This window comes from Mustela nigripes, chromosome 6 (genome assembly GCF_022355385.1).
Source record: "Mustela nigripes isolate SB6536 chromosome 6, MUSNIG.SB6536, whole genome shotgun sequence".
NCBI classification, from domain to species: Eukaryota; Metazoa; Chordata; class Mammalia; order Carnivora; family Mustelidae; genus Mustela; species Mustela nigripes.
The window spans coordinates 84,274,746-84,299,453 of NC_081562.1; the positions used below are offsets into that span (position 1 = coordinate 84,274,746).

The 24,708-nt window shown below is 56.1% G+C and overlaps 1 protein-coding gene across 1 annotated transcript in view; it reads right to left on the reverse strand.

Moving 5' to 3' along the window:
• The window catches only part of KMT2D (lysine methyltransferase 2D), a 41,739-nt gene extending 17,772 nt beyond the window's left edge, over positions 1-23,967 (reverse strand). The window contains 36 exon segments of the mRNA XM_059403015.1: positions 2-329; positions 553-689; positions 774-956; positions 1,070-2,881; positions 3,011-3,061; positions 3,271-3,344; positions 3,443-3,623; positions 3,625-3,685; positions 3,933-4,017; positions 4,122-4,259; positions 4,491-4,601; positions 4,761-4,826; positions 5,024-5,171; positions 5,254-5,384; positions 5,611-5,715; positions 5,805-5,924; positions 6,172-6,393; positions 7,062-7,109; positions 7,211-7,320; positions 7,412-7,576; positions 7,744-7,925; positions 8,920-9,024; positions 9,650-9,760; positions 10,113-10,226; positions 10,692-11,800; positions 11,894-13,540; positions 13,667-13,812; positions 14,000-14,157; positions 14,296-14,410; positions 14,511-14,676; positions 15,158-15,320; positions 15,501-15,610; positions 15,735-15,958; positions 16,141-16,267; positions 16,515-16,600; positions 20,875-23,967. Coding sequence (XP_059258998.1) covers positions 2-329; positions 553-689; positions 774-956; positions 1,070-2,881; positions 3,011-3,061; positions 3,271-3,344; positions 3,443-3,623; positions 3,625-3,685; positions 3,933-4,017; positions 4,122-4,259; positions 4,491-4,601; positions 4,761-4,826; positions 5,024-5,171; positions 5,254-5,384; positions 5,611-5,715; positions 5,805-5,924; positions 6,172-6,393; positions 7,062-7,109; positions 7,211-7,320; positions 7,412-7,576; positions 7,744-7,925; positions 8,920-9,024; positions 9,650-9,760; positions 10,113-10,226; positions 10,692-11,800; positions 11,894-13,540; positions 13,667-13,812; positions 14,000-14,157; positions 14,296-14,410; positions 14,511-14,676; positions 15,158-15,320; positions 15,501-15,610; positions 15,735-15,958; positions 16,141-16,267; positions 16,515-16,563 — 8,802 coding nt within the window. The 5' untranslated portion in view covers positions 16,564-16,600; positions 20,875-23,967.
• Positions 23,968-24,708: the final 741 nt, after the last annotated feature.

The following is a 24,708-nucleotide window of genomic DNA, read 5'->3' on the forward strand; positions in this document are numbered from 1 at the left end:
GTCCTAGTCCTTTCTGTACATTGTGCCGCAACTCTATGAACTGGGCCGGGCCAGCTGGACCAGGTACTGGCTCCCCAGGGCCAGGCAGGCGGGTGGGAATCCCTGCCAGGGAGGAACCTAGGGCTTGGCGGCCAAGTTCAGGCCCAGGAGTTGATGGAAAGCGAGTAGACATGGCAAGTCGCATGGAGGTGGCAGCTGTTGCCTGCTGCTGCTGCTGCTGCTGCTGCTGCCACAGTTGCTGCTGCTGCTGCTGCTGCTGCTGCTGTAAGGGCAGGGACCCAGGGTAGGGTGCTCGCTGATAGAAGGCTTGGGAGCCTCCCACCAGTTGCCTGGAAGAACATGCAGTAGTCAGTACGATGAAATCAGGACGATGAGCTAGAACACGGGCTGCGGGCAGCGGGGAAGGATAGAGTCGCCGCAGTCAGAGGGAACGGGGAAGAAGAGTAAGTGACACTGGACGAGGGTCAGCCACGGGAAAACCAGGGGCAGCACACTGCAGTGGTGAAGTCTGTTCCCTTGCTTTACCCCGAGGGAACCCCCTTGGAGCCTCACCGGTTGTTCACATCCATAGAAGAAGGGGTGGCTGGTGGAGGGGGCCGGGAAAGTCGGTCGTCACTGGGGAAAGCCCCTGGCCCCAGGATGGGACCACCCAACTTGCTTGGGGGGAGCCCCACAAGGTTACTCTTGTCCTAGGAGAGACAAAGGTAGATGAGGGTGGACACCTTCAGCACCTGGGACAACCCCCCCCCCCCACCCTTTGCCACTTTACCTACCTGGGTCCCGGTGAATGGGGTCTGGCCGCGACTCAGCTGCTCAAAGGCAGGGCTGCTGGGCTCAGCACCCCAGCTGCCCGGGGGCCCTACCACTCCTGCAGCTGCCGCAGCTGTCTCCTTCTCCTGCCGCAGGGTGTTGCGCTGGATCTGCTGCCGAATCAGCAGCTCCCGGAGTCGCTGGCGCTGTGCGGAGGACAGACAAGCGGGGTCAGTCCATTCTATTCCAATCACAGGGCTGGCATAGGGACAGCAGAGGGATGGGGGTGTGGGAGGTTCACTCCCAGATGTCCACCCACCTGCCGCTGCTTCTCCAGTTCTGTTTGGCTGAGGCTGGACATGCCCGGGTCCTGGGTACCTGGAAGTTCGGGTGCCGCCAAAGAGCTGCCCATTCCAGCCCCTGGGTCTTCTCGCTTATCGACCGGTGAGGTGATGCCTGCCCGCTGTGAGGCTCCATGGGACAGGTAGGGGAGGGATCCATCGGGTGCAGGTGGCGGTAGGACTGATGGGGGGCGTAGTGGGGACAGCCCAAAGCCCTCTCCTGTGGACCCGCTGCTGGATCCCAGGGGGCTGCCCGATGGGTGGAAGTTCCCTGTGGCTACTGCGTAGTTTGTGCTTTGAGGCTTGCCCAAGGTAGGGCCAGGCCCAAAATGGCTGTTGATCCCATGGGGTGGAGGGAGACCAGGCTGAGGGACAGGGGGCTTTAGGGAAGGCTCCCCTACTGCCTGAGGGAAAGTGAAACGCATGGGAGAGGGAGTGCCCACAAAAGCACCCGTCCCAGGGGACCGGACGAAATTAGGTGGCTGCCCACTTGGGACCTTAGCATGGAGCTCACCTGCCGGCCCTGAGGGCAGGGCTGCTGGGAAGCCCCCAGCCCCCAGAGGAGTGTGGGCTAGAGGACCAGCCTTGAAGGCAACTTCAGGGGGCTGGGGTCGGGGTGGCTTATGCAAGGGGGCAAATGGGTCACGGGACTGAGGGCGTGAGGGTGGACGGGAATAGGGATCAGGGGACTGGAAGCGAGGGGTAACGGGGGATGGGCAAAAAGCCTCAGCAGACAAAGGACGGGGTGTTAATGGGGACTGGGAGCTGGACTGGGACTGGGGACTGGCGGGCACTCGGGAGAAAGGGTCTGAGGGCAATGAGCGAGGGGGCAGGCCACAGCAGCTCTCAGGGGGTGGGGGTTGGGGCCGAGGGGTCAATGGGGGCTGGGCATAAGGGTCAGGGTAGGGGCCAGGGCGATAGATGTCCGAGTGGCTGGGAGAAGAAGGGGCCAAAGCCTGGGCAGGGGGTGGCTCCTGGGGCCTTAGGCCCAAGCCCGGGCTCTGGGGCTCTACCTGAGATGCCCGAGGGGTTAGGGGGGCTTTGAAGACATCAGGTGCCTTTAATTCCAGGCTGCCCAGGTGGGGGCCTGAGGAAGGTGAGTCAACAAAGCCTAGGTTTGGGGGCCCATAGCTAGGAGAGGATGCCCCGAGCTCTTCCTTCTTCACCTCTAGGGCCTTCCGAGACTCCCCAAAAGGCGGGGGCGACAGCAGGGGCTCGGTAGCCTTGCCTCCCCCTATCCCTGGGCTCTCAGGCACAGCCAGGTTGTCCAGTGAGGGGCAGCGGGGCTTGAGAAAGGGGTCAGGTGTGGAGGGCTGGTGTCGGGGGGTGCCAGGTGGGGTAGTGTGGAATTCCCCTGGCTGGCCAGTCCCAGGACGAGACGAGGAGCCCAGTGTCAGGGGCTGCGCGGGGGCCCCAGTCGGACTAGGATAAGGAGGATAGGTAGGTGGTGCCGTGGGGAAGCGGGGCTCCAGAGCGTAGGCGGGGGCCAGTCCAAAGGGGTCCTGCGAAGGCACTTGGGCGGGCACCTGGGGTGGGAGCTTGAGGAAGAGCTCACCGGGCGAGTCGGGGCCGGGCACTGTGCCCGCTGGCGGCTTCAGGAACCCATCCGCAGAGGTAGACAAGCCGGCGGGGGTTGTGGGGCTGCCAATGAAAATGGTGGGGGCAGCAGCAGGGGGCGGACTGCCCAGTGCCCCTGGCTGGGGGGGAATGCGGAGATGTAGGGCCGGTCGGTCAGTCTTACGGGCCATGTCGCCCACCTTGGTCTGCTTGTTGATCTGGCTCTCAGCCTGCTACAGGGGGAGACCAGGCACAGAGCAGTCAGGCTGCTGGGGCAGGTGCTATGTCCCCCATACCCTCCGAGAGGCCCCCAGTTACAGGACATGGATGGCACCGCCCAGCCCAGCCCAGCCCCCACTCACCTTTTGCACCTTGTTAATGCGATGAGCCGCCCGGTTATCTTTGGCCTTTTGCTGAGGGAGACAGGACACAATCTCAGGCCTACCAGGGCTCAGTTTCATGCCCAGCACCCATTCCTCATGTCCCTCACTCCCTACCCAGAAGGGGATCCCTTCTGGCCCAGTCACTTTGGGAGTGGGGAATAGCAAGAATTGAGGTGAATTTCCCCAAGACACCCCCGAGCCCCAGTTCCCACCCTGACCCAGGCTCCCTTCCATCTAACCAGGTAGGGGGCTTTGTCAGCAGCTGGAACTTTCCTCCAGAGCTTCATGATTTGTTTGCAACGGCTAGACCAGTCTGAAGGGCAGAAGTATCTCATTAGAGGAGACCTGGCAGGTGATCCCTGTGCCCACCACATTACCAGGTGGTTTCCCCTGCCCCTCTTCCATGGGTACCTGGGTAATCCTGCTTGAGGTTGGGAAAGTTAATGTTGGCATAGAGCACAGGCGAGATGGTGGAGAGCTGGCCCAACTCCTCATCCTTCTCCCAGCGCTGAAGGCTCCGCTGGTTATAGGAGAGCCCGTCGCCCTCACCCTCCGTGGTGGGGGTGGTGGGGGTGGAGGGCGTGGTGCCCCCCCGAGCCTGTCCAGGGGCTGTCTGGCTCACCGGGTTCCGGGCTAAAGAAGCCCCCGCGCTCCCTGGGGCGCAGGGGCAGAGAGTCACAGAGAGCAGGGATGCCAAGCCCCACACCCAGACAAACTGCCTGGAGCCCCCCCAGGCCACTGCCCTGCCCCTCCCCCACCCAGAAGGGTCACTAACTAAGGAGCAGAGGGACATGCTGCTACAGTAGCACGGAGAAGTCCAAGGTCTCCTCCCTAAGCATGACCCCAGTGGGAGGGAAGGGACAACAGGGACTGCCTATTGAGGTTAAGCACAGATACCAACCTAGAATCCAGGAATGGGGACTGGCAGAGGCCCGGGTAGGAGTCCATTGGGCTGCTGGAGGGGAGATTGCCCAAAGGGAGTCCACCTACAAGAGGCACAGGATCAGAGAAAGGGAGGAAGAGGCCCATCCTGGGGCAAGCTTGCCCAAACCTGGCCACCCAGTCTTCACTCCACTCCCATCCACATCACCTTGAAGGAAGGGTCTCTGCAGCGGTGTCCGGCTGCCGTCTGGGCCAGGGGTCCCGCAACCCAAGTTCTGCTCTCGTTCAGAACCCAGAACATCCTTGAAGAGCTGCTGCAGGTCCTTAGATTCCATCTTGGGCAGTTCTGTGGGGGGATTGATGAAGGATGCCACTGAGGAAGACTTAGAATTTGAGGGGACACCACAGGCTACAAAAGGCCATGGTCAGGGAAGGTGCCCAGGACTCCCCACCAAAGACGCTATGCAGATGGCAGTCCCACAGGTAGGACCTTGTCCTTCTCCCACAGAAGACCCTTACCCATCTTCTTTTGAAAGATAAGCCTATGCCCTACCAGATTCCCTCACCATAGCCTCACCTTCCGTGGGAATCCTATCTAAGTCAGAGCTGAGCATCCCTTCACCCGGAGTGCCTGGCTTCTCGGGGTCACTGGGTACTGGGGATGCCTTGATGCCTCCATCTTCAGGTCCTGCAATTGCCAGGACAAACCCATCAGCCAAGGACAATGCAGAGGCCCTAGCCCGGCCACCCTGAACCACAGAGAGCGGGACACAGCTGCCAGCCTCCAAACCAGGTGGTGCTCAGTGGCAAAACCAAGACAGGACACAGTCCTCCCAACACCCCTCACCTGGTGTATCAGCCTTGCCCTCAGGGCCGCGGGATTCTTCATCTGCAACATCTGGGCCATCATCTCCTATGAGCAACAGACCCCACTCCAGTCAGAGATGCCCCACACCTGGTGCCCAGAATGGGCCTCCAGCTCCACATGCCAGGGCCTAGGTCCACCTTCACTTTTGGAAGATAAGCCTATGCCCTACCAGATTCCCTCACCAGCTCCCAAGCACAGGAAAGTGGGATCCCTTCAGACCACCTCACCCCCACATGACTGACCTTTCTGTGAGGTAGGGAGCTCCTTCCTATCTGAGCCTCCATCCCCCTTGGCTTTGGGGGTTCCTAGTCCAAAACTTGGCCGGCCCACCCCAACTGCAAAAAGGGCCTTTCGGCTCAGGTCCAGCAGCTCCTTCCCAAAGAAAGCTTCCTGCAGGAGAAGTAAGAGAAACAAGCTTCTTCACGGTCTGCAGGGCAGGTGCTCCCCTCCCCACACGGAGCCTCAGACCCACCTGCAGATAAGCGGGAAACATGTCTTCCAGTTTGCTTTTCTTGCGCCCTCGCCGCTGCTGCTTCTTCTTCTCATCCCCGTCAGCTAAGTTCTGGTCCACAGGGCCCTCAACAGGCAAGTCTACAGGCATCACTGGGAAGAGAAGGGGGGGTGTCATCCCCTTTCAGGGGATATGAGGCATGTTGCTCCTCACTTGGCTGAGGGTTGCTCTCTGCCTATTCTCTCCCCAATGGAATTGAACCCACCAACCTCTCAGCCCTTCGTGAGCTGTCACCCCCTGGGCCTCCCTGGCAACGCCCCCTAGTCCCTGTGATCCCCACCTTCTCCCAGACCCCACTGGAGCCCTCACCCGTCTCACCCTCGTCGGGCTGCCCATCCCCACTCAACACCTCCGCCTGTGCAGCAGGCCCCTTTTTCACACGTGTGTGAGATTTCCGCTGTCGCACCATGAAACCACCGATGCCTATGAGGAGGCAAAGCAGAGACTGAGAAGCTGCGGGGGACCTGGTAAGCTCTCTCTTCCCATGCACCTTTCCCATCCCTGGGCCTCACCAGGCCGATAGGGTTTGCGTTTGCGTTTCTTGCTTTCCTCTGTCTCCTCTCTGCCAGGCTCCACATCAGGGCTGATGGGGCCCTCCAGCTTCATTTCACATTCCATGTGCTCCACGCCACCTGTGGTTGGGGATGAGAGAGAGACATGGAGGGAGAGAGAGAGGGGGGAAGATCAGAGGCATGGACCCTTTTAACTTTGTCATCCTGCCATCCAAGAACACAGAGCCCAGGCCTTGCCACAGAGCCACCTAGCAAGACCCAAGTGGCTTGAGGGAGACCAGGAGTAGCAATGCTGCCCCACGCAACATCCCACTCTCCCAGGCATGTTCCTGCTCCTTAGCCACTCCCTGGGATCCCCCAGCCTGACCTTCACCCTTCAGCAGCTCATCAGTGTCCAGGTCCCCATCCTTCTTGTCATCAGGGCCGAGGGCATCCGAGGGCTCAGAGCCCTCCAGCCCTGCCTCGCCTGGAAGGCCAAGCCGTCCTCGCCGCTGGCGCCGCTTGTGCAGAGGGGACATGGTCAGGTTACGCAGCACGGCCATGCCCGTTTCTGTCAGCCACACACCCTCGAAGCGGAAGTACTGAGGCTCTGCACAAAGGGGAAGAGTACATCACCCCTGGATGGAAGCTCCAGAGAAACCAGAACTCCCAGTTCCAGCCTAAGTCCCCAGCTGGGACAAAAGCAGCCAAAGACCGACCAAAACCAACACTGGGGTGTGAGCGCTGGAGAGACAGGCCACCAGCGGGTGCCAGCTGTGGCCCGAGTGCTCCATCAGTGACCCAGAAGGGTTCACAGGCTACTACAGAAGCCTGACTTTGCTCATGACTAACACTAGTTCACCAGTATATTCTCTAGAAGCCTGGGCCTGCAGAATGCCAGCACATGGGGCCCTGGATGCCAGGAGTAGTGCCCACATCATGACGGAGGAGGAGATGGCCCCAGCCTCCTTCCTGGAGAAGAACAAGTCATTTTCTGTGCTCTCTGGAAAAGAGATTCTGGCAGTGCAAAGGCCATGTTGCCTAGTGGAATGAACTTTGCCTGGGAAAATGGAAGCCTTGGTTCTCATCCTAAGCTAACCACTAACCTACTGGGTTGACCCTGGGCAGGCCACTCAACCTCCAAGGATCTTAGTTTCCTCCTCCGAAAATGAGGAGATGAAGCTGGTGGGGGCGGGGTGGAGGGTGGCTGGTGAGAGCCAGACCAGACAGTGTCTGGGTCTCCTCCGGACCTTGGCACTTGGGATTTCTGGGACTCACCTGGCTCTTTCACCTTCATAGGCACCAACTCTGGGGGGGCAACAGGCGCTGTGGAAGAGAAGCAAACCAAGGCCGCTTGAGGCCCTGCCCCAAAGCAAGGCAGCCCTGCCCTGACCTCTTTGCCCCTCTCCCCAGCACCTGGCACTCACCAGCAGGCTTTACCACGTAGGGCTGGCAGGAGACACAGTCAAAGCCCTCGTCAGCAGCCTGCTCCACATCGTCTTCCGTGAAGAGGCTCTCGCAGCCAGCATGCATCCACCTGTAGGAAAGGAGACAGGAAGCAATAAATGTAGACAGCGCAAGGAGGAGAATAGGGAGAAGGCCTCTATGAGGTAAGGGGGCAACTTCACCGTTCACAGTGGCGGCACTGGATGAGCAGGTCCTCTTCCACATATGGGGCATGACAAATAGGGCAGGTCACCAGGCTGGCACAGGGCCCGCAGTGTGTATAACTGTTCTGCCATTCACAGTGGAAGCCAGGGGAGGCGGCCCCACACTGCATACAGGACACACACCTGGTGGTAGCAGACACACAGCCTTCAGCGCCTAAGCTGCCCAAGGCAAGCAGAGGCACCGAAGCAACCAGCCCCTGGCTTTCTACACCCAGGCTCTGTCATGTTAGCAACATCCCAACCCTCCAGCATCTCTGGCCCCGGCCCCTCAAGAGCCCAGGCCTCCTTACCACTTGCACTTCCAGCCACCCTTGGGTACAGTGAGCAGTGGCGGGTCCAAGCAGTATGTGTGGTAGCTAATGTCACAGTCATCACAGAGCAGCAGGCGTGAGGGGTCCGAAGCTTGGCCACACACCTCACACACGATGCACTCCACACAACGCCAGCCCTTCAGCAGCATCACCTTGGTGATCTGGTATACGATACAGCAACTCCTCAGAGTAGGACACACAAGACAGGGCAGACTGCTCGGGGCAAGTGGGACATGCCATGGGAGGGTTGAAGGACCTCAGGGCTCATCTCAGCACAGGAAGGCCATGCCGAGTACACTCGTCCCCAAAAGCAATGGTTCTAAACTTAGGCTCTTGGGGATCGCCACCAATCAGAGAACAGCCTCACCCAGCCACTGCCTCATGACCATCTCTCACTAGCCAACTCTCCAGAAAGACAAAAAGACTGTTGGGTAGAATCAGATTGTATTTCCCCCAATTTTTCTTAAACATTTAGAACCTACCACTGTTAAAAGTTAATGAATGTTAGCAGTGAACAAGTTCTAAATTAACAACAATGAAAACCCCAAAACAAGTGATCCCACTTGGGTCAAAAGCAGTGCTTTCTCCTTGTACACACGTTGTTTCTGATTTTGATTTTATACTTTATCTCCAGGCCATATCACGTTTCCTATTAGTAAAGCTCTCCCAGCTTATACAATAGATTAAATTATACCAGTAAATCATGGTCTACCACTGAGAAACTTAATAAAGACCACCATGATTTCCAGAGTACTTTGCCCCATGATGAGTCTGATAACCACTAGTAACTGGTAAGAAAATTCTATGACCAAAAGCCACTTTAAATAGTGTGACCATGGGGCGCCTGGGTGGCTCAGTGGGTTAAAGCCTCTGCCTTCGGCTCGGGTCATGATCCCAGGGTCCTGGGATCAAGCCCCACATCGGGCTCTCTGCTCAGCAGGCAGCCTGCTTCCTCCTGTCTCTCTGCCTACTTATGATCTCTGTCAAAACAAATAAATACGATCTTAAAAAATAAAGTAAAATAAAACAAAATAAAAATACTGTGACCACGTATCAACTCTACTCAAATTTTTAAAAAAAGATAAGAACCGGGGCCTAAGATGAGAAGTAACTGACTCCATTCCCTAGCCCAGGCTTCTTGGGCCTTGAACTCACCTTGCTGTTGACACAATAAGGGTGATAGCACTGAGAACACTGGGAACAGGCAAGAAGGTGGCCCTCTGCCCCCCGGCCAAAGCTGCCACATACCACGCACATGTCCTAGAGAAACACACAAAAAAAACCCCAATGACCTAGTCTCCTCATCTCAATCAGTCCCAGAGACCAACTACAACACTAATCTGAAAGGAGGGAGTCCCACACCCCATCATCAAACACTTAGCCATCACCAACCTGTTCCTTCCTAGCATGCCTTGCTCATCTGCCCATGACCATGTACCATTTGAATTGGTACATCCTGACATGGGTAGAAGGAAGGAGAAGTAAAAGGAAAATAAGAAAGGTAAAGACTAGTCAGGATGAGAGAATAGCATATCTGACAAAAGTCTATGAGCTCTGAGATAATTCAGGTAAGAACGTACGTGAACCTCCCTAAACCACAAGCTTCAATAAGGCAGGTACCATTTCTTGCCTTTTCCCTGCTATACCCCTTGCTATCCTAGCTCAGTGCCAAGCTCAGAGAAGACACTAAAGAGAAATTTGATGGATGGACAAACAAATGCACACCATGATCCTGATTCACTGTTTTCTCATTATCTCACTATCCCCAGAGAAGCACGTCCTTGGTTTGGTTTTCCTCATTTACCCTCCCACTGCAATACGCACACCCACTGCTGGGTCGGGCAGGTCTCAGTGCTGAGGACAGGACACCAGACAGGTACAGTACCTGCATGAGGACAAACTTGTCTGTGTTGGAGAAGAGAACCACAGTATTTTGCATGGTGTCGTCATCGTCGTCTTCCTCCTCTTTGCTGGGAGAGCTATCGATATCAGCAACCTTACAGGCAGAGAGTTGTGGCAAGTGAGGCAGCTGGGTCTCGCCCCACTAAGCTGCTTTCCCCTTTGGTGTTGGGGGAAGGACGCGTGAACCTCTGGCTAAGATGAAGGCCAGGAGCCAGGACTAAGAAGCAGAAGAACACCCTAGCTCCCAAACCGGGCCTCAGCCTGACAGCAGAGATTTCAGAGAAGCCTGGGGGCCGGGTGGACAGAAGGAGCACAGGCAGAGCTGGCCAGGCCCTAGGCTAGCAGGTAGGTAGGTGAGCGTGCAGGGGACTGGCAGGATTTAAAGGGTGTTTAATCCTTAAGGGACCAGCTGAAGCATGTTTGGGAAATGGGAAACCTCTCCTTACTACCAGAGTCTCAATGGAAGAAGTAGTTGATTTTAGCCGGGCCCGTCCTCTCCCACGTCCTCCATGTGCTCCTCCACGAGGCCGGCGTCTTCCTGGGAAACTACTGCTGCGACCCTGAGTGATGGAAGAGGATGATTACAGCAAGTCAGGAGCTTGTCATCCCACAGGGTGTTGGTTCCATGGGCTTGGGGGGCGGGGAGAAAGGAAAGGAGTGGACAGAGCATGACAGGTGATAAGGCCCAGGAGTCCCAGTCTGGGCAGGGGAAAAGCCAAGCTCTCAGTCCAGCTCAAACCATTCCCCTGTCCCAAGGAGAAAGAGTGGCCAACATGGCACAATGAGAAAAACAGTAGCTAGAGAGACCTGTATTTCTAGTCCTTACTCTCCTACTGGGTAACCACGAACCCGGACAATTCACCTCCCCCTCTATCAGTATTCCCCTTATAGAAGTTACAGAATGAACCAAAGGATCTCTGAGTCTACGATTCAATAAACCAGGTGGAAAGCTAACAGTGACGCAGGACCACACCCCTGAGAGTGGCATCACACTGACCACAACCAGCGGCCAGAGAGTCTCTCACCTGTTTGATGCGGGAACGAGCTGGGGAGCTGCGCCGCCTCCCCTTGTCCCCCTCAGCTTTGCCTCCGCCAATAGCTGTCCCGGCATCACACAGTAGCGAGTCATCAGTCTCTGGCAGCGAGTCAGTACAGAGCCGCAGGGAGCCCTCATCTCGGGCTGGACTAACGTCTGTAGATACCCCCAGCTCCATGGACAAGGAGCCGCCCCCCTCGGGGTCGGGAGAGCCTAGTAGGGGCTCTGAGCCAGGAAAACTGGCACTGGCATCACCCTGGCTCAGATTAGAAATCTCATTAACGATGTCGGACTTGATGAGAGTGGGTGGGGTAGGGGCCACTGGGATACGTGGCTCCTCTTGCTCTTCACAGGGTGAACCCTGCCCTGCCTGCTTGCCTTCTGGGCCATAGACCTCCATAGGGGTCACAGGGGCCAGCTCCTCGGGGTCCAGGAGCACAGGGGAACCCTTAAGTTCACTAGCCAAGCTGCCAGGGGTCTGTCCAGCCTCTGGCTGTGAACCAGGAGTGTCAGTCCCATCCAGGGGGGCTGTGTCTTCCCCCAGACCAGAGAAGTCATCCAGAGGTGGGGCAGGGCTGGGTGCAGGGCAGGACAGGTTCCCCATGGGGGAGGGGAGAGGACTAGTAGGGCTGGGTTCCAAGGCTGGACACTCAGGCTCTGGGACTTTCTCAGTCTCCATCTCATGTGGCTCAGCCTCCTCTGAGACCTCCACTGCCTTCTCCATGGGACTCAGTGGGGAGGGAATGGACAGTGGCAGAGCAGGAAGAGAGCACTGGGAAGGAGGGGAATTTGGGGGAGGCGGGGAATGCTGCAGGAGTGGAGAACACCGAGAGGGAAGTGGCTCCATCAGGATGGGAGAGGCTGGTCCCACCGGGGAGCCTGGAGATGGGGGAAGGATCATAGGGGGTACAGGCTCAGGGTCAGTGCAGTTAGCTTCTGGTGGGGGGCTGATGGGCGTCTCAAGGATGGGGGCAGCCAACGGCGACTCAGGGTCACTGTCCCCTTTGGCACCAAAGGGGTACTCTAACTCCCCCAAAGGAGACAGAGCCGGCGGGGCCACAGCTGTGATAATGGGTGAGAGCGGAGGAGGAAGAGGATCTGGAGAGAACGAGAAAAAGAGAGGCTCTTAGATTAGATGTGCCATAAAGAATTAAGACTGTCCCAGATAAAGGGTTACTAACTTCCCCTTACCTGGTGGCATCAGCTGAGGTGACAGGGATGGCTCCCCGGATGGGGACACCTGCAACTCCTCCGGTAGGGGGGACAGAGGTGGTTCCCCAGGCTCAGACAGGGTCGGCTCTCCAAGCAAGGGGGATAAAGGTGGCTCCCCAGGTGGGAGGAACAAGGGCGATTCCTCAGGTGCAGGACATAGACCCGGCTCCTCAGGGGGCTCTTCAGGTCGAGGGGACAGGCGTGGTGCCTTACTCTGGGGGGACAGGCCCCACTCCTCAGGCCGGGGGGACAGTCGTGGCTCCTCTGGCTGGGGGGACAGGCACGGCTCCTCAGACCCAAGGGACAGGCGCAGCTCCTCAGGCACAGGAGACAGCTGCGGCTCCTCAGGCACGGGGGACAGGCATGGCTCCTCAGGCCGGGGGGACAGGCGTGGCTCCTCAGGCCGGGGGGACAGGCATGGCTCCTCAGGCCGGGGGGACAGACAAGGCTCCTCAGGCCCAGGGGACAGGTGCAGCTCCTCAGGCCCAGGGGACAGGTGCAGCTCCTCAGGGGCAGGGGACAGGCATGGCTTCTCAGGCCGGGGGGACAGACGCGGCTCCTCAAGCCAAGGGGATAGACACAGCTCCTCAGGCGCGGGGGACAGGCATGGTTCCTCAAGTACAGGGGACAGGCGGGGCTCCTCAGGCCGAGGGGAGAGGTGGGGCTCCTCAGGCTGAGGGGAGAGGTGGGGCTCCTCAGGCCGAGGGGACAGGCACGGCTCCTCAGGCTGGGGGCAGAGTCGTGGCTCCTCAGGCAGTGGCAACAGGGATGACTCCTCTAGCGGTAGGGTCACAAGTAAGTCCTCCGGGGGTGGAGAAGCAGGCGAGTCGTCAGGAGGCGGGGAAGTGGGTGAGTCCTCAGGTGGTGGGAATAGGCGTGAAGCCTCGGGTGGAGGGGACGTAGGAGCCTCCTCAGGTGGTGGGGACAGGGGAGATTCCTCAGGTGGTGGGGACAGGCGTGACACCTCAGGCAGGGAGGACAGGCATGATACCTCAGGTGGGGGGGACATAGGTGAGTCTTCAGGTGGTGGGGACATGGGCGAGTCCTCAGGTGGTGGGGACAGACGTGATGCCTCAGGTGGTGGCGAGAGGGGAGACTCCTCTGGCGGCGGGGAAAGGGGTGATTCTTCAAATGGTGGGAACAGACGCGATGCCTCAGGCGGTGGAGACATAGGTGACTCTTCAGGTGGAGGAGACATGGGTGACTCCTCAGGAGGTGGAGAGAGGCGAGATGCTTCAGGTGGTGGGGAAGTGGGCAACTCCTCAGGTGGGGGAGAAAGGGGAGACTCTTCAAATGGTGGGGACAGGGGTGACGCTTCAGGCGGTGGAGACAGGGGTGTCTCAAGTGGAGGAGATGGGGGTGACTCCTCTGGTGGAGAGAACGGTGACTCCTCCAGTGGAGAAAAAGGTGATGATTCAGGTGGAGGAGACAGAGGAGACTCCTCAGGTGGTGGAGAGAGGGGTGATTCCTCTGGTGGTGGGGACAGGCGCGATGCCTCCGGTGGAGGGGATGTGGGCGATTCCTCAGGTGGTGGGGACAGGGGTGACTCCTCAGGTGGGGGCAGCAGTGGCATCTCCTCGTTTAGGGGGCCCTCCAACCGGGGCTCAAGTTGGGCCCCTGCTCTCCCTGCAGACATAACACACTATGTTCCCACCTAGCCCAGCTCCACTGCACAGAGTAGGCAAAGCAGACACCACCCCTTGCCACAGAACAGACAGGAATCACTTTCAAGGACCCGCAAACCCCACTCACCTAGTGGTTTGGCTTCACAATGCAGGGGCCCCGGTTCCTTGGGTTGCATGGAGGTCACGTGCCCACCCTTTGGCTGCCCTTGGCATGTAACATACAGAGCTTCAGGTTCATCGGTGGGGGTATCGCCAGGCTCTGAGGGTGAGAACCTGCAGAGGGTACAGAGGGTACACCACGGCTCTTGTCAATTCTCAGTCACTACAGAGCACCCTGGAGCGAGGTGTGAATCCTGTGGATCCTACTGCCCACCTTGGGGCTCTCCTCTCAAAGTCACATGTCCCCTGCAGATCTCAGTACTTCCAAACCCCCCAACTCTCTCTCTTCTGGTCCATTTACCTGCTACAGGTGGGGCGATGCTGCTCAGCAACAGAACCAATAAGCTGTCCTCCCTGGGCTTTGTGACAGCGGTGACACAGTGAGTAGTTTTCAAACCACTCAGAGTTGGGATTCAGCTCGGCTGAGCCTGCCCCACAGGCCCGGCATACCCGGCATGCCTAGGGGGAGTAAGCAGGTGAAACAGGCACTGGTCAGAGAGCAGCCCGGAAAAGAGCGCAGGACTCTGCACAACACAGAAACAGGAGGTTGTAGAAGGCAGAGTTAGGGGAGGACGGCCGGCTTGGGGGGACAGTCACCTTGCACTTCCAAGAGTGAGCAGGCAGTTCCTCCATTGGTGGTTTTAGGCAGAAAGTGTGGTATCCTTTGTCGCATGTCTCACAGACCAACATCTTAGAGTCATTCCCAGGTTTCCTGCAGGAACATGGGGCACACAACAGGGTCCCACCTCCCCTTATTTTCAACCCTAACTCCTGCTTCACCTGAGGGTTCTCTCCTGGCCCCCTTGTCTTACCTGCAGGCTTGGCACACTTTGCACTCAGGGCACTGCCACCCAGCACGCTTGCGGGCAGTAAGAGCAGTGTCCAGGCAGGCCCCGTGATAGTGATGCCCACAACTGGTGCAGAAGAACAGGTCACACAATTCCCCGGGCCCCTCACATACTGCACAGCGAGCCTCCTCTGGAGCAGGAAGACAGAGGACATGGGTCAGCTATCGGTTCCTTGCAGGACTCAGCAGAGCGCTCTCTCCATCAGGCATTCCGGAGACACAGAATGAACCAGGAACACCACCGTAAGGAAGACAGGCAAGAAGTCCCTGTGCTCACAGAGCCCCCCTCTATTCTTTTTTTTTTTTAGTTTTTTTTTTTTTAAAGATTTTATTTATTTGACAGAGAGAGATCACAAGCAGGCAGAGAGGCAGGCAGAGAGAGAGGAGGAAGCAGGCTCCCTGCTGAGCAGAGAGCCCGATGCGGGCCTCGATCCCAGGACCCTGAGATCATGACCTGAGCTGAAGGCAGCGGCTTAACCCACTGAGCCACCCAGGCGCCCGCCCCCCTCTATTCTAGTGAGGCATACAGACGGTGCTCTGCAGAGCACAAAGCCCCGGGGGGAACACATGGCCCCCTCATGCGCCCTACGGCCAGAGGGCAGGGCTTCTTACCCAGATGTGCAGCCCCCTCACTGTGCTCTGGGCATAGCAGCTGCAGTGTTTTCATGGACAAGAAGGAACCGCTGGCAGTCGCACAGGGGAAGTGGTAAAGCCGTGGACATCCAGGCGAGCGGCAAGGGATGGAGGCACCGAACCTGGTGCAGTGGGAGCAGCGCTGCCAGGTTGGAGACAGAGTGTCAGGCTACCACCCCCTCCCGGCTCTCTCCAGAGCAACAGATCAGGCACCAGCTCCGCCTCCACCTACCCACTGCCCTTCTCACCCTACCCTCTCACAAGCCCACTGGCCCTGCTCGCTCTGCCCTTTGCCTACACAATCTCTTGGCCCCAGCCCCACCTGTGAGATCCCTGAGAAGATGGCCTTGTCCACACCACATAGTTCTGGGCCCTCCTGCCCCCATACGCCTGCCGACCACGAAGCACACCAATGGTGAGCCCAGCAGGACCCTGTATAATGGAAAGGGGTAAACAGAAAGGACAGAGTTAGCAAAAAGGTAATCACTGGCTCAGGACCAGCCAGCCCTTACCCCCTTTGCCACCCAAGTCAGCTACCCCTCTTCCCCTCACTTACCTCCAGGTTCTCCTAGGTGGGCAGGTGTCAGGCCCTCAGGGAAACCGATCTGTGACAGGTCCTCACTAGGCAGCGCTGCCTCGTTGGGCCCTGGGTTCCCCCCAGGGGACACCACTGGACACTGGGGCCAGTCAAATGGCAACTCAAAGCGCCGTAGTTCCCGCTGCCCATGTAGACTGGGCTCCCCACAGTTACAGAGAGCACAACGCCGCGCTGGACCCCCACTGTGGACACACAAGCGTCAGCACCATCGCAGGCCCCTGCCCAAAGGTGACCCTAACAGCCCCGTGAATTGACATGCCTAATTCCCAAACACTCATCTTCCTCACTCTTCCTCCTTAAAAGCTGAGACCCTCAAATCAAATCTTTGTGTGCCCTTATATCCTCATTTCCCCAAATTAGTTACCTGCAGTCCTGGGGAGGATCCTGAAGCCTAGGACCGCCAGAATTGGGCACAGAGACCTCCCCCACATGCGGGTTGGGAAGGTCTGCCTCAGTGGTGCCTGACTCCTCAGAGGCCGCAGGTCCATCAGCTGAATGAACAGACAGAGAAACATAAGCATACATCCAGCCTCATCCTCTGTGTGATGTTAGTCCACCCATCAGACCCATGAGAGTAACCAAAACCCTTGGTGGATCACAGTGATGGCAATTTGCCTTTTGTTCCAAAGAACAAAGTCCTTCAATTACCCATCTATTACACAGACTTAGCTCCTGAAACCTAAGGTTGCCTGGGGAGGGCAGAAGGCTACCAGCAAATGCAGAATTTGCCCTACTCACCTGCCGGTTCTGAATCTTTATCCTCACCAGGCGGCTTCTGGCTGTCCATCCCTCTCTCCGACTGGGCAGGGCCCTCTCGGGGAGACCTGTCAGAGCCAAAAATAAAAGATCTACATGTATAGTAAGTCTTCCCAACTAAACACTTTCCCCAGAATCCTAGAAGGAAAACAGCTATTGCTAACTAGACTTTACAGAAAGCTGAGAAAAGCTATACCTACAAATTCCTGTTCTAAGGACAAGGAAGGTCTTTCTCCCTAATCCTTATCCCACTGCCTTCCTTCTTTCCCAGATAAACTCATACCCTATTCTCCCACTCTGGATTCTCAGGGGATCCACTCCCCTCTCCCCCTTCCTACCTCCTGCATAAGAATTCCCAGGGTAAGAGCATCCAACTAGAAGCACATCCAATCTATATCTAGTACCACCCTTTGCCTCATGTCTGAGTTCTTGGCTCCTGGTGGGCCCTATTCCCTGGAGTTTTTCCTCGGATCTCAAGTCAGCTACCATCCTAGAGGTATGTCAGTGCTAACCCAAGGGTAGCCATAACCCAGAAAGTCTTAGTCCAGTCAAAATCCCTCTCCCAGAGATAGAGTCTGAGGCCTTGTAGGATGGAGAATACATTACTGAAACTAAAGCCCAGCTAGGGATGATCTCTCCCACTTCCACTGGTTTCAACCAGGAGATCCCAATCACAACAGAAGAAACTCCCCAATTTCCCCCCACTGGACTGCCTATCCAAATCCAGCTCAGACCCCTGCTGTGACTGAGCTCAGGATCTCACCCAGCCTGAAGGCCTCAGGTCGTTGCCCTTAGCAACGCCAACTGCCCTTCCTCCTCAGATGTCCCTAGTAGTTAACAGAAGTGGGCCTTAAGAGTTACTGAGCATGTGTAGCCAGGCCTGAGGCTAAGGCATGCTGGGAGTTGTAGTCTCAGGAAGCACACCACCACTTGGAGGAGTTCTAAACCAGGGAGGACACAGCAGAGCAGACTAGCTTCCTTCCTCTTCCGCCAAGCAGGGTTTCCACACACACTATGGGGGTGAGGGGTAACGGTCCCCTCTTCTACAATATGCCTGCCTATATCAATCCAAATGAAACACACTAAAGTTATACCTAAGAAGGTTGAGACCCACCTTTTGGGCATATTTTCCTAAACTCCAGAGGGAACTAAGCACAGTACAAAAAAGAGAGAAGTGAAGAGTTACAGAGGTGAGGAAAAAAGACATCTTACAGAAGAAGGAAGAAAGGGATAGGTGCCTGTAGCTCTTAATAGGAAGAGTAATGGTTTAAGCAGAGAAAGAAAGCATAGTGTTCCAAAGGACTGGGGGGAGTGGTATGCACAGGAAGGGGGAAATCCCTAAAATAACTCTAAATAAAAGTTTGAGAAATTTATCTCTCCCATCTTTTCCACTCCTCTTATTTAACTAGAGGGATCACACAAATCTTAGTAAGGACAAGTGTCTCTTCCCAAACCAAACACCCCAGTGGTTGGCCACTGGGGTTGAGTGACGGGGGCAGATGAGATGGGGAACCCTCACAGGTGGCCAGGATTGGTAAATCAATTTCCCAAGAACCACAATTATCAATCCTCTTTCTCTGAGCTCACACTCCATTTCCAGAGACTGGCAATGCACCTTCTGTGACTTATCACAGGAAAAGAAATTTTATCCCCCCCCACCCTGCCCCACTATCAGAATCTACTAAATTGAGAAAGATACAATGTTACTTCCTTTCCCAGGTCATCTCTTTCCCAAACCTGCCACACAACCACCCCTGAAAGGAAAGTAGGTTGGTCATCTGGCCAGCCCACAGAAAAGTTGCTCTAGAACTTCAAGGGGCCCTTAGAAGCCACTGCTGGGAAGCAGGGGTTGGAAGGCAGGGCACCAGCCAGGCCCCTCTTCCTATTGAGTCCTTCAAGGCCTGACCACACCCAGAGACTTCAAAGTTGCCTAAATGTGTGCATCTTACTGTACCTTACCACTACATGCCCCAAAGATCCTCCACCAGCTCTGCTCTCAAAGTTAAGGCCAAAGGAGTCACAAACAGTAAGAAATAAAAAGCAACAGTGATAATATAGGAGGTGGGAGGAGGACTGCCTCACACAAGGCCAGAGGGACAAATTCCTCTGCCCTCCCCCAAGCGCAGCCCTCTCAAGCTGGTAAGGGGAGGTACTGCTCGGGGAGGTACAGAAACCACCTTTGTCCAACCTTGGAAGATAGAGTACCAATATCCTCCAAAGCCAGAGCCTCATTCATGGGGCCATGGAAGACAGACCAAGAAGCAAAGAGTATAATGTCCTCCAAGCTGTACCAAAAAGAATCTAGGGGTCCCTCCAAGAAGCCTGGGCTCCATTTCTCTACCCCCGCAGTCTAGCACCTGCACCCCAATGCTGAGTCCCAGGTCCCTGAATGGATCAAAACAAATAAAGACCACAGGTTCCCCTGTCCCATCCTTCACAGCTATAAACCACACACACACACACACACACACCCTCCAAAGGTTTTTCCCCTTGGATCTAAATTGGGTTAATGCCTACCTAGCCTTCCTCTGGGGAACTAGAGATCCCAGACAAGCACAGATCTAGGGAGTAAAACTGTGCTGGCTTCCACTTCCCTTAGTCCTGGGCCTAAGAGGCCCAAAACAGTAAGGAAGGAGAAATGGGTTCATCTCAATCCACTCTTCCCTCTGCCTCCATCCCAGACCCATAGCTTTAACTCCATTTTCCCAGCCAAAGGGGAAATGGAGACTTGGAGAGGTGAAAGGCTGAAACAGGCCCTTGAGTGAACAGCTCTTCTGTAGGACTCAGGACTTCCTGGTTCCCAGCCTGAGAATCAAACCACACCTCTCCCCACCCCCATTTTGGGCCGGCCCTCCATTAAGAATCCAAATGGCAACACTGGCCCTGTGGACCCTCTGGACTGTCTCTGGGTCATCCTGGGGTTAGCCAAGCTAACAAGGAGAGGTCCCTCCTAAGGAAGTTCTCTGGGAACAGACAACAGAAGGGACGCTCCTGAGGAGGCAGGGGCAGAGAGCATGGGTGACAGCTAGTCTCATTCCACTACCTCTACAGTACATCTCACCCTCAGGGTTATCACCCAGAAGTCTTTCAAGAGCAAAATCCCTATTTTCTCCTTTCCAAGACCAGGCTGGAAGGGATCTAGCATATGTATGTTAGAGACAGTGGAGTGAGGGAGGAAAACACACCAGGCAAATCCCTGCTGGGCAGCATGACAGCTGTGAGAGGGGCTGTCCCAGCCCAGGGCCCGGAGGCATGAGGCTCATGCTGCACCCTTCATACACTCACATACACACCCCTTCTCCCCAACACCTCCTGCCAGGGTTGGAAACACAGGCTTCAGCAGAAACAACTCTGATCTGGTCATTTCTCCTCTAAAGAGAGACAGGCCACCCTATTCTGCAGCCTTGGGACAGGATCAGAGGACCAGTTAACATTCCCTGATTGAAAAGGGTTGGAAAGATCTGGGAGGAGCCTGTGGGACTGGCCAGAGACTTACAGGCAACAGCTCTCCACACCAGGCCCAGAGAAAGCGGGAGACAAAAGCCATTTTTTGCAGCCCACATTCGCAGGGAGCAAATCTCAACGGCCTCCTCTATAATCCCCTAGAGATTATGTCCATCCCCAGAGGAGGGGAGGTAAAGCAGGCTAAGACAGCACTAGGCCTCGCTGGGGTCACTTTGCCAGGCAGGGGCAGTTTAAAGTTGAACAGCAAGGCCAGAGCTGACCCCAGCCCCGCCTCCTTCTTGCCCCAGCCACCCCCTTCCTCACACTAGTCAATTTCCACACACTCTACCCTCTGCAGAGTCAAATAAGGCCTGGTGAAAGATCTAGGGTTCCTGGAGTCTCCCAGACCCTGCTTCTGGGTGCCCCGATGGGCAAGAACAACCTTAAAGTCCAACCTGGCAGTAAGTCTGACCTGGCAGTGGCACTCTATCCTCCCTCTTAAAGTTGTTCTGTTCCCAAGGCCCACAAGGAACCCTGAGGGAGAAGCAGCCAACTGGGATTGGTGCTGGCATCAGGGCCTGGGTCCTAGTTTAGCAGAGCTTCCCCCCAACACAAAAATAAACAGGCAGAAAGGCGATCTGGCCAGGTTCCCAAACTCCCGTGGTTCCCTGAACCCCCAGTCTTTAAAGAGGCACACCCCAGACACCAGGCCTCAGTTCTGCCTCAGTTCTGCCACAGCGACTGGCTCAGGTTCCCTTGACAGACCTTGCCAAAGGAACCCTCCTCAGCTCTGGCACCCCTTTCTCCAACCTAAAGGCCAGCTCAGGCCAAGATAGTCCATCTGGCTATGCCCCCAGTCCAACCCTTTCTGGGCCCTGGCCGGGCAGACTTCACTCACCTCTTCACAGGGCGATCCAGAAATCTTCATCCGAGAACATGGCCAGAGCCCGGGCCGCTCCCCGACCTCCAACCGCCAGAGCGATCACAGCCGCCCCCCGCACGGGGGGGCTTAGGGGGGCCAAGAACGGTAAATCCAGGTCGGAGTGGCCACTCTCCTCCCCCCAAAAAAGCAAGACGCCAAAGAGGGGTTCTCTGCCTCGGGTTCCAGCAGTTTAGGTTTCCATGGACAGCCCCAGGGCGGCGAATCCCGAGCGGACACAAAGAGAGCACCGGTGGCTTTGATCTTGGGCGAGCAGGCTCCGCATCCGCGTCGCCGGGCGGCCTCTCAGTCCTAGGGCCGGGCCAGCGCCCCGGCCGCCCGCGCCGGGCTCGGGCGGAACGTCGAGGCTCTCCAGATGGAACGTCGAGGCGCCTCCCCAGCAGCCCGGAAGGAATGCCGCGCCGCCCCGCGCCGGGCCCGGATGGAACGTGAGACCCTCGCTGAAGCGCCGAGTCCCTCTCCCCGCCCGGGCCGGCGCCCCGGGGCCGCGCGAGCTACGGCGACGCGGAGCCGGCGGGGCCGCGGGGCTGAACCTGACACACACCCAACGCCGGGCTCCTCGACCCCGAGCGTTCGCCCTCTGAGGCTTCGAGCCCCCCACCTTCTGCTCCCCCCCGGGGAAGGGAGGAGGGTAGGTGGGCGAGGAAGAGGAAGGGGCGGGCGGTGCGAGCCCTCTGCCCGCTCCCCTCCGGCCGCTCCAGGCCCTGCGCTCGCCTCCCTTCCCCTCTGGCCTCGGGAGCTGCCCCGCCCCCGGCCTGGCCGGCTCTGATCGGCGGCACCCCCTCGACCCCCGGCTGGCTGTGATCGCGGGGGGCCTAGAGGTGCATGGCCCAACCCCGGCTCCCGGCACCGGGGGGTCAGGAAACTGAGCGGAAAGTGGGGAACGAGGCAGCCATTTGCAACCGGAGAGGAAAGTAGTGCAGCGCGGCGCCGCTCCGCCTCCCCCCCTCCGCCTCCTGTTCGGCCGGTAGGGTGGTTCCTGCGAAGGGGCTATTTCCTGGCCCAAGATCTCGGCAGCGGTCGTGGAGATTCAGGAAGCCTCCGGCGCGAGATCCGGGGGGGCCTTTTGCCTGGGGAACCCCACTCGAGAAGCGGAGAAAGGAGAAGACGCGGCCCTATTTTGTGTTGGAGCGGAGCGGCGGAGGGATACGGCCCTCTCGGAGGAAAGGTTGTGACTCTGCAGTTCTACGCACACGCTGCGGGATCCCTCCGCCTAGGGTTAACCCCGACTGCGCCGGGCCGGCCACCGTGCAGACACGTGGGAAAGAAGCCCCCCTCCTCTGCACCCCGGCCCTGGACCTGTCTCCTTCACTGCCCGGCTGGTGAAACTAGGACTCCGGGCACTTTCTAGTTCCGTTTCCTTGCAGTTCTCGGTCCCTGAAAGCACCTGCCCCCTTGCCTTGGCCAGGGGCAATCTTTCGCGGGAGGGGGATGGAAGAAGAGCCAGGAGATTGGCCGCTGCTCTGCATCCTGGGAACTGGAGTCCGCAAATGGAGAAAGTGAGGCAAGGCGCCTGGCGCTGCAATGGGTGGGTTCTTGCCACGTCCGGGGGCCCGAAGGAAAGCGGGACAAGTCCCTATTCGTTCTTTCTACCTTTCAGAACCCCTCGTGAGGAAAGAAGAGCCAGTGCCCCCAGAATCACCACACACACCTCCCCCATCAAAACATAAATGTGGAGTTTCCTTCCTTTCCTGGGTGCTCCCATTCCTAACCCCAGTCTTTCCCTCGGGACCTTCAGGCCCTGTGTCCCCTTTTTTAGTAAACAGAGGGGATGTACCTTGGAGCCTTGCTGCTACCTGGCCGGAGTGCTGTTACTCTAGACAAGAAACCAAAACACTACTTGCAGGCATTCCCCCCCACCCACCCATAAGTCTGGGTGAGATGGGATTGGAATGCCTTTTCTGCATTAGCTGTAACCACGGATGACCAGAAGGAGACAAATTAACTACGTGCTAGATACTTTATATATTCTTAGTTATTTCTCACCCTCATTATGAACTACGTGGAATTAAGTCTATGAAGATGAGATTGAGGCTAAATAGGTAAAATTTCCCAGTGAACCACGTCGGGTGACCTCCATGATTCAAACCAATGGCCATGTTTTTCCTAAGATTGTATATATTTATATATCAGAAAAAAAATTTTTTAAGGATGTGGAGAAAGAGGCAAATCATGTACAGGGCTGGTTTTGTGGGAAAGGGTTTACAGTGCTGTCCAACAGTATTTTCTGCAATGATGGAAATGCAGTATAGCTACACTGTCTAATTTGGCTTAGCCACATGTAGCTGTTGAGCACTTTGAAATGTAGGTGGTGCAACTGAGGAACTTTTTGTTTAATTTTAATACTAAATTAAACTATGCAAATTGTAGCTTCCAAATTGGACAGTGCAGAAAACCTAAATCCCTACAGACCAGCCAGGTTCATAGGAGGGATCAGAACTAAGTATATCCTGTGCTAGCCACACAGTGGCATCATATAACCCGCTCTGACCATGCAGGTCTAGTTCAGCAAAAAAGTCCCAACAGTGACTCCGCACATGTCCCAGCTATACTGAATAAATTAACGGAGATAGAAGTAGGGAAATGGGAGCACCTGGCTGGCTCGGTTGGTAGAGCATGTGACCCTATCTCGGGGTTATAAGTTCAAGTCCTACATTGGGTGTAGAGATTACTTAAAAATAAAATCTTTAGAGATGCCTGGGTGGCTCAGGTGTTAAGTGTCTGCCTTCAGCTCAGGTCATGGTCCTGGGGTCTTGGGATGAAGCTCTGCATAGCATCCAGCTCCCTGCTCAGCGGGAAGCTTGCTTCTCCCTCTCCCACTCCCCCTTCTTGTGTTCCCTCTCTCACTGTGTCCCTCTCTGTCAAATAAATAAGTAAAATCTTTTTTAAAAATAACATAAAATCTTTAGGGGCACTGGGTAGCTCAGTCAATTAATTGGGTGTCTGCCTTTGGCTCAAGTTGTGATCCCAGGGTTCTGGGATGGAGCCCTGCAGTGGGCTCCCTGCCCATTGGGGAGTCTGCTTCTCTCTCCCCCTGCCTCTCACCCTGCTTGTGCTCTGTCAAATAAATTTATTTTTTTTTAACTTTTAAAAAATGAAAATCTTTAAACAAACACTTTTTCTAAAAAGCTGGGAAATGGAAGGTCCCTCTCTATACCTGGAGGCAGGGAGGCTGACCTTCACCAAAAAGACCTCCAGTAGCACTATAGCCACCGTTTCTTAAGGATTATTTATGTATGAGAGACTGCGGTAAGCATTTCATATATCACCTCAATCTAATTCTCACCTCAACCCTATGAAGGTGTAACTACACTTTATAAATGAGAAACTGAGGCTCAGCCAGGCTAGTAACTCTAAGTGACTCTCAGGGTCACACAGCTAAGTGGAAAAGCATTCCAACCTAGCCTTTAACTACTATTCATTACTTTCATCAGGGCTTTGAGATTGCTTGACACACTTTTAGAAAACGTCAAACATTTGTAAATCTATCCAGAACCTCATAGAAATGGCAGCAGGACAATAGATAACCTATAATGAATATTCCAGGTCAGACATGCAAAAGGACTTAATTTTAATGTAAGGAAAGAGTGTGGTGACAACCTTATAGAGAATCCTAAACTACTGAGATTGCTCTTTGGAGAATGCTTCTTCCGGCAGCCTTTATTTTTTTAGATTATAGATTAGAGATGCAAAAGCAGCTGGCAGAACTTCAGAAAACTAGCATGATAATCACCCCAACTGTAAGCCCAACTAGCCTAGAGTTGGTCACTAGCAAGATCACAGCTGAGATTT